The sequence below is a fragment of the Oncorhynchus mykiss genome, chromosome 3 (genome assembly GCF_013265735.2).
Source record: "Oncorhynchus mykiss isolate Arlee chromosome 3, USDA_OmykA_1.1, whole genome shotgun sequence".
Lineage (NCBI taxonomy): Eukaryota > Metazoa > Chordata > Actinopteri > Salmoniformes > Salmonidae > Oncorhynchus > Oncorhynchus mykiss.
In genome coordinates this window covers 15,621,504-15,636,661 of record NC_048567.1, presented here as the reverse complement: position 1 = coordinate 15,636,661, position 15,158 = coordinate 15,621,504, and the positions used below count along the sequence as shown (strand labels likewise).

General features: G+C 40.9%; 2 protein-coding genes across 2 annotated transcripts; one reads left to right on the top strand and one right to left on the bottom strand.

Moving 5' to 3' along the window:
* Positions 1–36: 36 nt before the first annotated feature.
* Positions 37–4,099, bottom strand: zmp:0000000951. The gene is made up of 3 exons (XM_021592762.2): positions 3,934–4,099; positions 1,526–2,447; positions 37–1,307 (listed from the first exon to the last, which is right to left on the bottom strand). Exons 2-3 carry the CDS (start codon positions 2,428–2,430, stop codon positions 497–499), a joined length of 1,716 nt encoding a protein of 571 aa, XP_021448437.2. The 5' UTR covers positions 2,431–2,447; positions 3,934–4,099; the 3' UTR covers positions 37–496.
* Positions 4,100–4,936: 837 nt separating this feature from the next.
* Positions 4,937–8,225, top strand: upk1a (uroplakin 1a). The gene is made up of 8 exons (XM_021592768.2): positions 4,937–5,059; positions 5,534–5,640; positions 5,912–6,112; positions 6,288–6,362; positions 6,496–6,603; positions 7,184–7,360; positions 7,659–7,742; positions 7,940–8,225. Exons 2-8 carry the CDS (start codon positions 5,575–5,577, stop codon positions 7,982–7,984), a joined length of 756 nt encoding a protein of 251 aa, XP_021448443.2. The 5' UTR covers positions 4,937–5,059; positions 5,534–5,574; the 3' UTR covers positions 7,985–8,225.
* The last annotated feature ends 6,933 nt before the right edge of the window (positions 8,226–15,158 follow it).

Below are 15,158 nucleotides of genomic sequence, written 5' to 3'. Positions count from 1 at the left end.
GTTCATAAATACAATGACTCATTTGAATACCGGTAATTGTATTTAATTTATTTATTTTTATTTGCTTAAAACCAAAATGACCCATACCTTCATAAACTGGATACAACTTTACCATACAATGATTATTTGTACATTTGTATTGTATTTGTGAGACATTCTACTGCACTGTTGGAGATATAAGTGTTTTGCTGCTCCTGCCATAACACCTGCAAATCTTGTAAGTAAGCATTTCACTGTAAGGTTGTATTTGGCATATGTGATAAATACAATTTGATTCAATTTTAAATTCATGTACACTACCAATAAACTTAGATTTGATTTAGATTTTAATATAGAACATGGACCCAGTCATTCAGATTATCCAGAGCCTCTGACGTCTCACATCATGGCTTTGATACAACAGGAGACAGATAAAAAAAACAATGTACCTAGCTATATAGCTAGTTAATTAAAGGTTAAATAAAACAAAACAAATATAGTTTGTTGAAATTACATGTCACTGAAGCTTACAAGGGTCTGCCTGGTCCTTTCCCCCCCACACCTCTGATTCCAAAAGTTCTACAACATAATGAACAAGGGCAGCCTTTCTGTGGGAAGTCAGTGCACTACACAATAGCTCCTGCAGCCTGGGGAAGTCCAACTCCCCTGGGTGGAGAGCTGACACCAGGAAAGTGGTATGTTTGAGGCCTAGTCGACCTAGGGCCTCCTCACTCCACCTTCTAACCTCTTCAACAGCTCCTTCCCCCATTAGGTCAGCCTTGGAGAGGACCAGGTAGCACATCCTCCCCTGAGCTGACAGACTCTGCAGCAGCTGGACACAGACCTGGCTAAGCCTGAGAGGCGAGACCAGGATGTAGACATCACATAGTGGGTGCAGAGGAGTCAGCGACATCGGAGGGAATGGAGATGGAGGTTGCGGAGAAGATGAAAGAGCCTTCTGATCTGTTTTGGTCGATGAGGGAGCCAGTTCCCCCACCCTGCCCATGCCTGGTAGATCCCACAGCCAGACATTAGGCAGCTCAGGGTGTGGGAACCCCAGAGCCTCCATGGTGGTTTCAGTGACTCCAGTGGGAGACGCCCTCTCGTCCTGGTTCTTCAAGCCCAGGAGGGAGTTGACTAGGCTGGAGCTTCCGCAACCCGTCTGCCCCAGGACCCCCAGGTCCAGTCGGAGGTGCTCCAAGGCCGTGAGGGCGGAGAGAAGTCTGGATGGAGGGTTGGTCAGATCTCTGGACTGGAACAGGTGTCCATTCTGATCAATGTCCCCCGGACGCAGCTTGTCCATTCTCAGTCCAGCTGACAGCAGAGACCTGCAGGGAAGGATACAAGCAAAAGGATGCAATGATACAAAGAAGTGTGATTTGGGTAAAAAATAATAATTATGGTTTGTTTTACAGTATCTCCTCAAGGTACAAACTTGATTATTTACTCTGAATCTGGAAAATTGCCATGTAGCTTCATTAATATGAATGATCTGTACACACTGTTTGCACAATTAACCATAACATGAGACTAAACACACACTCACTGTTCGTCATTCCTCAGCAGTTTTGGAACTCTGTTTTCTCTGAAAACATCCACCATGAACTGACAGAAGGCTTTCTTTCTCAGCTCAGGCAGCGCTGTAGTCATGGTCGCTCCAATTTCCCTTAATTCTAGTAACGTTTGCTTCACATCCTCTGGGACTTCAGCATCTCCAGCTGTGGCTGCCAGCCTCTTCCTCTCAATCTCCATCTGACGGGCTCTCATTCTCTCCCAGGCACAGGTCTTACAGGGTCCTGTGAGCTTCTCCTGGACCAGGTCCCACTCCTGTTCAGCTCTGACTAAGAACAGCGGTTGGTCCCTGTTGCGGAGCTCCATGATAGGCCCTGAGAGGTTGTCCTGGTGCTGCACTGAGGTGAGGACCACCAACACATCGAAGTGTTCAATAGGGTGGTTTTGGCCATCGAGGCTTGGAATTGTCCAAATCCGAATGTTGGGGATTTTAGGGTGCAGGACCATTGGTGATTTGGGGTGCAGGACGATCGGTTGGTTCTCAGTGGGAGGGTCATCTCTCTTGTTGTCGTCCTGATCACTTTCCTTAACCTGTCCTTTTCCTTCTCTCTCAAACACTTTAGTCAGAGTCCCCGAAATCTCAATTTCATCATCATCACTAGCTTCCTCATCCTCACTTTTCTCCTCCTCCTCCTCCTCTTCCTCCTCCTCCTCCTCTTCCTCCTCCTCCTCCTCCTCATTTCCTAACCCACACAGTGCTCTGGCCAGTTGAGTGTTGGCCTCCTGGGTTCCCCCAGTAACAGCCACATCTAAAGGGAAGTGGTCATACAGTTCCAACGCCGCCACCAGCTTGCCCTCCAGTCCCGTCGCCCGTGGAGACGATCGCCATGGTGCAAGCAGCAGCTCCACCATTTCTTCACTCAGTTTCCCAGTCATCATGAGCTCAGTTCATCTCCCTGAGAAAAAACAAATGAGTATAAAGGTATTTGTCACAATTATGTGTTCCTAAGACTTGATATTGTACAAGATGCTCTTGTTACAAAACCAATAACTAGCCTATGAATATTGTTGCACTCTCTTTGTCTAGAGGTCCTAGGCTCTTGACCTCTTGGTCAGCCAGTCCAAGCGTATTATATATTTTTTCAGTTGGTGACTAAACATAAAATGTACCAAAAGGAAAAATACCAAAGGCATGTCCAAACTAAAGGCTAAAAACAAACAAAAGGCCTCATGGCCACCAAACAAAACCCACAGCCTTTATGGCTTGCTAGCTGGGATACTGACTGACGATCACCTTCTTCATATTCTTCTTCTTCTTCAATGAGGTTTAACGGCGGTTGCAATACCACCAACATAAACTATCAAAATAAAGAAAGTCGCACACTCCATATATAAACTCCCAGTAATTTAATGGGTATTTGCACACTCCATATATAAACTCCCAGTAATTTAATGGGTATTTGCACACTCCATATATAAACTCCCAGTAATTTAATGGGTATTTGCACACTCCATATATAAACTCCCAGTAATTTAATGGGTATTTGCACACTCCATACATAAACTCCCAGTAATTTAATGGGTATTTGCACACTCCATACATAAACTCCCAGTAATTTAATGGGTATTTGCACACTCCATATATAAACTCCCAGTAATTTAATGGGTATTTGCACACTCCATATATAAACTCCCAGTAATTTAATGGGTATTTGCACACTCCATACATCAACTCCCAGTAATTTAATGGGTATTTGCACACTCCATATATAAACTCCCAGTAATTTAATGGGTATTTGCACACTCCATACATCAACTCCCAGTAATTTAATGGGTATTTGCACACTCCATACATCAACTCCCAGTAATTTAATGGGTATTTGCACACTCCATACATCAACTCCCAGTAATTTAATGGGTATTTGCACACTCCATATATAAACTCCCAGTAATTTAATGGGTATTTGCACACTCCATATATAAACTCCCAGCAATTTGTGTGTTACTTTCTTTATTTTGATAGTTCATAGTTTATTCGCCATTAGTCAGCACCTCCACACAAACTTTTTTTCTGGGTGTACGCCAGCTCATGTTTTTTAATCTAGCATTACCACCACCACCAACAATACTTTTTTGGCGGTTGGCATCCAACTTTATGTTCCATTCCTGACACCTACTGAACTGACTATCACCTTCATTGACAGCACCTGCTGCCTCCTGGGGGAATGGAGTTTGGAAGTGTATCCTGTCAATGTGTTTCCTAACTGTGTGCTTACACTACACTACCTACTACATAACACTATGGAGTAAGAAATAATGTGATTTGAGGGTTGCATTTTACATTACAGCACTTTATCCCGTCTACTGTAATGTAAAGAGATACTGATTTAGTTGGATGGAGGATGGAGAATACTTAAGCATAAATAATGACAGACTACTTACCTTGCAGAGATAAAATAAAATGATATGCAGACTTGATTTTAAGGCTAATATCACTACAGTGTTTTTTCCTCTTGTATTGAGTAATCCTTGTCTTCTGGAGGTTTGCCGAGGTGGTAAGTTCTTTAGGAATAACATCTGAACCCCATTCACTTCAATGTTGACCAAGTCAGTCACATGCTGCATTGTAAATAAACCACAGAACCTGCTTCCAGGATATAGATTTTTTTTCAGGTGGAGCAAGGTGTGTGTAGTCTGGCTGGCCACGACCTACGGGACATTACAACGAGCTAGAGAGGCTGCTGTTAGCAAGACTACGGTGTGTGAATACAGAGAGACAAACTGGTGACTTATTGGAAAACACAAGAACTGGCTGCTTATATGACATGAATATTACTTGATATGAAACATGAATAAAAAACATGACAAGAATATTACTTGGTATGAAGCAAGATAAAATTTGTTGTTTGATATTCAGATCATAATTATTACAATAAAATTACAAATGCCACTTATTTTATTGTACGTTTAAGACAATAACCTACGAGTTCCTTCATAGGCCAAATGTAATGTAGAGCCAAAAAAAATCATTATTATGACATGTGTGCAATGAAATGACTTTCTAGAGGTTTTTAATGATCCATTCATGAGAAACACCATTGTCAACAATGTAGCCTACTACCTAATAAAATTGTCCTGTGTCCTGTTTGAGTGTGAACAGTTAAGAAGAGCAATGGCACTTCTCCCCAGCAGATGTCCTCATTGCTTTTCATTTCAACCTACTAATAGTAACGCCACAGTCCACTGGAATAGTGTATTATTGAGCTATGTCAAATAGGCCTGTTGACAATAAATTCAATGTTGGAAACACCCCAATTAGTCAATATACAGTACACAGATACAAAACAATGAAGATGCATGTAAACATACTGGACAAAGATTTGTATTAATTCTTTTTTTTTTAGGAACTTGGGATCAAGACATGTGCAGACATGCCCCATGACATCATGGAAGTAGACTACATTTAACAGAAAGCTGAGACAGGTGCTGAGCACAGCAGGCACAACAGAACGACAGCTGTTTGGTCAACAGAAAAAGATGCTCAGGGCCTGACATCACTGCAGGGGAGGTAATGTTTGTTGTGTGAAAAAATAGATGATGTGATGATTGCTCTAACTCTAACAGTCTTTAAACCTGCTAATTTAAGAGACTGCTGTAACCTAAAAAGGTCAAGAATGGTTAAATACCAGTTGCTATAGGTGTAACATCATACAGCCTAGGGGTAGACTGAAGATTGATGGCTTCAGGCAGAACTGCTCACTTTCTGTCTGGGCCAGATGTAGTCTAAGTTGATCATGTCATATTTTGTAGTCAATATCTCAGTGTTTCCATTCAAAAGGACCACAATGCAATCTCTTGCTGCCCCAGACTGGTTGGACCACTTCTGTTGCTGCTAGTGTGAATAAGATCAAGCCACTCCCTGGACACATTCCCATGTCTACAATTCATTACATCCAGCCAGACCCTACATTCTCTTGGATCTGTTAGGAACACTTGTACTTGGGTCTGTTATTTCTTCACTGTCTTCTTCTTCTCTGCTCAGGAGCAGTGGGTTTAGAAGGAGCTGACAGAAGGACCGCTACTATGGCTGATGGAAAGGGATTCACCTGTCTTATGGTCATTCTCATCCTGGGGAATATATTTGGAGCTGTAAGAGTTGCACTTGATTTGATTCCTATAGTAGCTGTATTTTGAAAGTATTTGTTTAATCATATGTAATCATATAGTAGACAAATGGTGTGTAGATCTATGGTGTTGTCCTAATCCAGAAGTTTACTACAGTACATTAGATTTCTGGTCCTTTTCAGCACTACACTGTACGGGTTATTGACACTTTCAATTGTAATGTAGGATCCTGTTATAATAATGTTTACAATTTGTTATAACAACTTTTAATATACATGTTATTACCTTATTATAGGCAGCAGGTCTTGCCCTTTGCGCTCTGGCCATCTGGGTTGCAGTAGATCAATTCAAGCTCTACCCTATATCTGGTGTGTCGGGGAAAGATGACATCTTTGCCGGGGCCTGGATTGCCATTTTCACAGGCTTTGCCTTCTTCTGCATGTGTGTCTTTGGTATCTTGGCTGCTGCGAAGAAGAGCCGTGCCTTAATGCTAACAGTAAGACTTTGATACTAAATTCATCACAATCTCTTTGGTCACCGAAGTTCTTCATTTGTTCATCTGAACACTGATTCAAAATATATAATTCAAGTGGAATATATGGTATGTCTATATCTCTTTCCCTGTTGTTCTTTTCAAGTAAAGGATAATATTTATTTTGGAATTTTGACAGTATCTGATCCTGATGTTGATCATCTACATATTTGAGTGTGCCTCGTGTATCACTGCAGTCACCCACAGAGACTATGTGAGTACATGGGAAATGGGCACCTTGGGGTACCTTCAGATCTTCACATTGCTTGAACAGCACCATTCTAGAAACTCCACTTTGAAACGTATTCTCCTGTTTTCTCTCATCCTCTCCTATGTGCTGTTTGTAGCTGGTTGGAAACAGTAATCTGGTGAAGAAGCAGATGCTGAAGTACTATGCAGCCGACAGTGACTCTGGCAGTCGGATCACACTGACATGGAACAAAGTGATGAAAGAGGTGACTGGTCACCAAATCAAAGGAATCTGTCATAGGATCATCTGACTAATCAGAGCCACACCACACATTCCAAACAGACGACTAGCACGAAGACCGACTAAGCCTATGTTATTGTGTGGAGTATCTGTTAGGGAAAGGTATCACATTCCACTAACACACACACACACGCACGCACGCACGCACACACACACACCCTTGGGAGTAGCAGATGAGTTGTCAGCTCTGACATGACATAGCATGTCCCTCTCTCTCCATCATCGATGCCAGAGTCCCGATGTGTCTCTGCTGGGTGAACCGGTTTGGACAGCCCCATAGTGTGTGAAAGACAAGGGATGGGATCAGTTTGCTGCACAGAGACAGAAACAACCTCTGCAGGCTATGTTGATGTAGCTAGGATAAAGAATGTAGAGCTGCACGTTCTACAAATACTTATACAGTAGCTGGCTCAGTTTGAGTGAAGTGAGTTCAGTCTGTCACAACATCAGTTTGTCCACTGACTAACTAAACTATTCCTGTTTGATTGAAGAATATTCCTCACCCATGTATTGTTTCTACGACATCCTCTCCTCTCCTATTTCAGGTGGAGTGTTGTGGAACGGATGGCCCAGTGGACTGGATAGAGTACAACTCCACCTTCAGGGAGAAGTTTGGTACAGACTACCCCTGGCCCACCCACTGCTGCAAGAGGAAGAACAACTACGAGGTGGTGAATGTGGAGGCCTGCAAGAATGGCCAGAACACCACCATGTTCACTAAGGTGAGAAAACACATCCCCATTGCCTAAAACCTAAGAGATTCTCTGGTTCTCTGATTCTCACTTGAAGGCTCAAGATTTAAGTAGCTCATAACCACAGATCTAGGATCTGATTATACAGTACCTGCCATGAATTATAACTGTACTGTAACTAATAACAGTATGGAAAATATCTGACCCTGTACAGTATCAGTGGTTAGGGGTCATTTATACCTCCCACTTGAAGTAAGCACATTGTTGCTTGTCCTTGAACCACCTTGGCACAGGCTATCCTGTTTATACCCTCTATCTTTCTACCCAGGGCTGCTTCAACCACATTGAGTCTGTGTTCAGTCGATATACATGGGCTATCAGCTGGTATGGTTTCGCTGTGCTAATGTTTATGGTGAGTTTTCAGTTGCTCTACTTAGGTTGGTAAATAGTTATGTATTCAGTTGCAAGATTTATTACCCGAAAACAATTTATCGGACACTTTTGTATACTCCACAACATACAGTAGAGACATTATCAGAACATAAAGTCCAACAACACTTGCACTTTGTTGCTGTAAGTCTAACGTTCCCTTGTCTTTATTTGATTCAGTTCTGGCTGTTGATCCTGGCCATGGTGTACTACCTGATGCTGTGAGAAGTCTGGAGGTGATGTCTCTAACCATGTTTTATACTTTCTGCTGAAGCAACACCAACCCTCACTTCAGCAACTACCTCATTTCTTAAATAACAAATGACTGTGGGAATGATAACAGAAAAGTTTTCTGATATATAGAGAATGAACACTGTGTAGGGATTCAAATGTGTGTATATGTGTGTGTGTGTGTGTGTGTATATGTGTATATGTGTGTGTGTGTGTGTATATGTGTGTGTGTGTGTGTGTGTATATATATATATATATATATATATATATACACACACACACACACACATATATATATATATATATATATATATATATATATATATATATTTAATGGTTTATTGTACTGTAAATGCTAGATGAACAAATGTGGATTGGCCTGAGAATTTCAATGTCCTAACTGCTTTGGAAATGGGATATATATATAGTTCTTGTCATTAATTGTACAGTACCAGTCGAAAGTTTGGACACACCTACTAATTCCAGGCTGTTTCTTTATTTGTACTATTTTCTACATTGTAGAATAATAGTGAAGACATCAAAACTATGAAATAACACATATGGAATCATGTATAAAAAAACAACACTTTTTTGGTTACTACATGATGTTGTATGTAGTGTTGTATGTCTAGGGTTTTGTATGTCTAGGGTTGTTGTAGGTCTAGAGGTTTTTGTATTTCTATGTTGGCCTGATATGGTTCTCAATCAGAGACAGCTGTTTATCGTTGTCTCTGATTGGGGATCATATTTAGGCAGCCCTGTTTCCCACTTTCTGGTGTGGGATCTTGTCTATGTGTAGTTGCCTGTCAGCACTCGTTTGTATAGCTTCGTGTTGTTATTTTGTTCAGTGTTCATTTTTTTAAAATAAGAATGTACGCATACCACGCTGCGCCTTGGTCTCCTTCATACGACGAACGTGACAGAAGATCACACCAACAAAGGACCAAGCAGCGTGTTCAGGAGGAATGGACCTGAGAGGAGATTCTGGATGAAGCAGGACCCTGGACGCAGGAGGGGGAGTATCGCCGTCCGAAGGAGGAGATAGAGGCAGCGAAAGCGGAACGGCGATATTACGAGGAGTTGTACCAACGAGACAAGCATGAGGCAGCACACAGGGAGATTGGCTGAGTCAGGTTGAAGACTTGAGCCAACTCCTCGTGCTTACCGTGGGGGGCGTGTGACTGGTCAGACACCGTGGTACGCAGTGATGCGCACGGTGTCTCCATTTCGCATTCATAGCCCGGTGCGTTCTATTCCAGCTCCTCGCATTTGCCGGGCTAGAGGGGGCATCCAGCCAGGACGGATGGTGCCGGCTCAGCACTCCTGGTCTCCAGTACACCACCTTGGACCAGGATATCCTGCGCCGGCTCTGCGTACTGTCTCCGGTGCGTCTGCACAGCCCAGCCCAGGCTCAGGACGCATTGTGCCAGCTCTACGCTCCAGATCTCAAGTGCACCTCCACAGTCCAGTATGTCTTGTGCCTGCTCCCCGCACTTGCCCTGAGGCGCGTGTCACCAGCCCGTTGCCGGCACCAGACCTCCAGTGCGCCTCCACAGTCCAGTACGTCCTGTGCCGCCTCCTCCACACTTGCCCTGAGGTGCGTGTCATCAGCCCGGTGCCACCTGTACCGGTCCCACGCATCAGATCAACTTTGCCAGAGTGCTGAAAGATCTGATGGAACAGATTTTTTATTTATTTTTTATTGGGGAATTTCTAATGTATTATTTAGTGTTTGTATTGATCTTAAAAAATGTCTTAAGTATCTGTACTCCATTAGCGACATTTCAACTCTGTCACTGATGGGTAACCCCCTTAAAAATAAATGTTTTTGTCAATATTCGGGAATAAATATATGCTTAAACTGTTGAAGTATTTGCTGAGATATACCTAAGTGTTACGGTTTTCTTGCGGTGAAGGAGAGGAGGACCAAAATGCAGCGTGGTTATTTGTATAAATCTTTTAATAAAGATGAAAACACGATCAGTATACAAAAACAAACGTGAAAAATAAAAAAAACTAAACAGCCTCTCTGGTGCAAACACAGACAGGAACAATCACCCACGAAACACTCAAAGAATATGGCTGCCTAAATATGGTTCCCAATCAGACAACGATAAACACCTGCCTCTGAGAACCACTCCAGACAGCCATAGACTATTCTAGATAACCCCACAATCCCAATACCTACAAAAACCCCAAGACAAAACACCCATGTCACACCCTGGCCTAACTAAAATAATAAAGAAAATACTAAGACCAGGGTGTGACACGAAGTGATAATTTTAAACTTTATGTTCTGAATCTATATAGTGCAATAGAAAAGTTGGGAGATTTGTATTACATATTTGAATAATCTCATGTTAGAATAAAACAAGGCCTTTAAACAGTTGGACAATAAATGAATAATCTCATGTTAGAATAAAACAAGGCCTTTAAACAGTTGGACAATAAATTTAAAAATAACATTCCTTTTAGGGTGTCTGACTGAGTTGACATGAATCCAGTTTATTGCATTTTCAAAAAATTTACAAAAATGGTTGATCCTCTAAAGTAGTAAAATGTATTTGAAAAGTTGAGTGTTCAGTCTTTAAAGAATCTCTGTGCTACAGTGCCTTGCGGAAGTATTCAGCCCCCTTGGCTTTCTTCACTTTTATTGTGCTATAAAATGGGATTAAAATGTACTGTCATTTTTTGTCAACAATCTACACAACATATTCTGTAATGTCAAAGTGGAAGGAGAAATTATTCATATTTTTTATGAACAAAATGTAAATAACCGCTCCCTGATTAAATACATGTTAAACAACTTTGGCATCAATTACAGCTGTAAGTCTTATTGGGTAAGTCGAAGAGCTTTATACAAACCTTCATTGTACAATACTTACACATTCTTTAAAAATTATTCTAGCTCTGTCAAGTTTATCATTGCTAAACAGTCCTTTTCAAGTCTTACCCTAGACTTTCAAGCTGATTTAAGTCAAAACTGTAACTAGGCCACTCAGGAACATTCAATGTCTTGATAAGCAGCTCCAGTGTGACTGATTCAGGTTTTCCTCTGATTTTGCCTGTGCTTAGCTATATTCTGTTTCTAAAAATAAAAATCCCTTGCCAATGACAAGCATGCCCATAACATGATTAACCCACCACCATACTTGAACATCTGAAGTGGTACTTAGGATTTTCCCAAAACATAACTTTGTGTTCAGGAGATCCTTATCGCAAACAGGATGCATGTTTTGGAATATTTTTATTCTGTATAGGCTTCCTTTTCACACTTTAATTTAGATTAGTATTGTGAGGTAACTATGTTGATCCATCCTCAGTTTTCTCCTTGTCACAGCCATTAAAAACTCTGTTTTAAAGTCACCATTGGCCTCGTGGTGAAATCCCTGAGCAGTTTCCTTCCTCTCCGGCAACTGAGTTAAGAAGGACGCCTCTATCTTTGTAGTGACTGAGTGTATTGATACATCATCCAAAGTGTAAGAACCTTTTTGTCTTTTTACCCATCTACCAAATCGGTGCCCTCCTTTGCGAGGCATTGGAAAACCTCCCTGGTCTTTGTGATTGACTCTGTGTTGGAAATGCACTGCTTGACTGAGGGACCTTACAGATACTTGTATGTATGGGGTACATGTTAAACACTATTATTGCACACAGAGTCCATGCAACTTATGTGACTTGTTTAGCAAATTTGTACTCCTGAACTTATTTAAGCTTGCCATAACAAAGGGGTGAATATTTATTGACTCAAGACATTTCAGCTTTTTATTTTTTATTCATTTGTAAACATTTCTAAAAACATAATTCATCTTTTACATTATGGGGTATTGTGTTTAGGCCTGTGATACAACATTTCAATTTAATCCATTTTAATTTCACATCAAAATGTGGAAAAAGTCCGGGGTGTGAATATTTTCTTAAGTCAGAGGAATCATTCTACCTGGGGTGGCAGCCTAGAGCGTTGGACTAGTAACCGAAAGATTGCAAGATCACATCCCCGAGCTGACAAGGTAAAAATCTGTCATTCTGCCCATGAACAAGGCAGTTAGCCCACTGTTCCTAGTCTGTCATTGAAAATAAGAATTTGTTCTTATTAACTGACTTGCCTAGTTAAATAAAGGTTAAAAAAAAGAAATCATATCAAGCCCTATTATTTCACACAGAATGAGTCCATATAACTTATGTGATTTGTTAAGCCAAATTGTACTCCCGAAATCATTTAGGATTTCCTAAACAAAGATTCTGAATACTTATACTATACTTAGTTATGAATTTTGTATTGATCTTTAAAAAATATATCGAATTTTTCTTCCACTTTAAGAGTATTTTGTGTAGATTTTTACAATAAAGACAACTAAATCCATTTTAATCACACAGAAATCCAAGGGGTCTGAATACTTTGCTAGGCACTGCATAACTGTTGTACTCAAACAATCCTAAATGGTCTAACCCTTCCTTTGGAAATTGTACTTATGTCATATACTGTAAAAAATATATATATAAGTCATAAAAGGATGACAAAATATAAACATTTTGCAATATCAGGTATTATTTTCTGGTTTTACCAGTATTTGCTGTCTGGGTGTGCCAAAAGCAAAAACATGGAGAACTCACTGCGCTGTTTCGTGTATGGACATGGCTTTACCTGCACACCTTTAGAATACATCACATAAACCCTGTTATCAAAAGTAGGAGTGCCTTTTGGTCAGGATGTACAACCAACTTTAGGTGGCATCGCAGGTATAAGCAAGAGACAAACTACTACACAAACACACCCTGTACATTGAAGATAGCCCCACTGTTCACATTTCATATGAAGAAATATCAGGACAAGGGACCAAAGACAACAAAATGGTGTCTCCTCAAATCAAATCAAATTGATATATATAGCCCTTCGTACATCAGCTGATATCTCAAAGTGTTATACAGAAACCCAGCCTAAAACCCCAAACAGCAAGCAATGCAGGTGTAGAAGCACGGTGGCTAGGAAAAACTCCCTAGAAAGGCCAAAACCTAGAGAGGAACCAGGCTATGTGGGGTGGCCAGTCCTCTTCTGGCTGTGCCGGGTGGAGATTATAACAGAACATGGCCAAGATGTTCAAATATTCATAAATGACCAGCATGGTCAAATAATAATAATCACAGGCAGAACAGTTGAAACTGGAGCAGCAGCACTGCTAGGTGGACTGGGGACAGCAAGGAGTCATCATGTCAGGTAATCCTGAGGCATGGTCCTAGGGCTCAGGTCCTCCGAGAGAGAGAAATAAATAATTAGAGAGCATACTTAAATTCATACAGGACACCGGATAGGACAGGAGAAGTACTCCAGATAACAAACTGACCCTAGCCCCCCGACACAAACTACTGCAGCATAAATACTGGAGGCTGAGACAGGAGGGGTCAGGAGAATAGTCTCCTGGTATAAAGAATAACTGTTTGAAGGCCATCTATGTAGCTGAAGGACAATGTTACCTTAGTTTTCTGCTATTCTGATCTCTGGGTTACAGCTAGAATGCAGAACCAGTTTAGCTTCAGTCAAACAATAGGTAGAAGGTGAAATCTAAAGGCTGCATAATGGTAAAGTAAATATATGGATGAAGAATACATTTCATTTAAAATCACTGATGAAACTGCAACTTTAAATGTTTTAATCTTCAAAAATGTATATTGTATGTTTATACAATTCTTATTTTAGTATTCTATTCAATGACAAAATCTGCAGTTTAGGAAAAAAACAAGGACAAATTGTTTCATCTGTGATGTAACCATCAGGTTTTTAATTCACACCTCGGAAAATATTACAAAATAAGATGAACTGCCTTTTGCCAAGTGCTATAAGGCTGAAAGGGATCGTATTGGACTGAAAATTCAGGTTACACCCACACACACCTGTAATACACACATAGGTAGTATAGCCATTTTAGGTTTTTCCAACTTATATGGACTTCAATGTACTTGGTCACTGCATAGATATAAAAGAGAAGAGGGAGGGAGGGATGCATGCTTGCTCACACAACAGGACCATACTCACACACACCCACACAGTAACAGAGAACACACATGCGTTCACACAAACAATTATCCTTCAAAAAGCCCAAGTCCAGAGTCATTAGGGAGTTCAATGAAAAATGTGCAATTTTCTTTAATCTAAGGAGTTTAGGGACACAAAGAGTACCAGGTCCTGTATGCTGCTTTGTACCGTCATAGTAAAGAGCTATAGTGCACGTGGCAAGATACCATTCAATGTTACCAGCCTGGACCTAAAGAGAGAAAGTTACCGCCTTAACATGCTTTATGGAACCAAATGATTGTTCATCAAAAAGGCACGTTAAACAAAAACCCAAAGTACATCTCAGAAGTGGCACCATTTTTCACATTCTCACCCCCATTACAAAACAGCTCTTCCTTCCCTCGCACTTCACTACAGTGGTATCACAGCATTAAAACACAGTTGAGGAAACACCCCTGAAAGATGTATAGTTCCCAATGTTCAATGGACAGCTAAACTAGCCTAATAGAACCTTGTCCTTTGTTTAGCTCTCCTACAATACAACTACACTGGGACATTTGTCTATCTGTGATGGAAAAGTATCCACAAAGACATTAGTGAGACATACCAACGACTGGGAAAGGATTGAACCACTTTTTTTAACCAACACAGTCATTGGGACAGAAGTGAAGTGATATACATGTGCACACACCCAGTTCAATATAGTGGAAGTCTGTGCAAAAACCATTACAGTATAGGTAATGATCTACAGAGATGAAGTGTCTCCCCCTGCTGTCCAATAACAGTATTGCAGTCCCAACGCCAGAATGGGGGAGTTGCATGAATTAAGACATGGTGGTTTGTTAATGGAATGAAATTGGTTTCTGCCTCCACTGAATCATCACATCACACCTTTAGTAATGTGTTGTACGTGTCAGGTATATGTTGCATAGGGGCAGGCAGTGAGTACAACTCCCAAAATGGAGGTAAGGACATCTGGATACAGAAAAACAACCGAGGACCAGTGTGTGGTATTGTATTTTCAGCACAGTACATTGCTTTGGATAAAAGCATCTGTTAGACTTAACATGTACAAAAACATCCTTCAAGGATAAGTACATTAGATAAGACACACAGTACAAACTTTCTGCAGTCAGACAGAGACACACACACACAGCA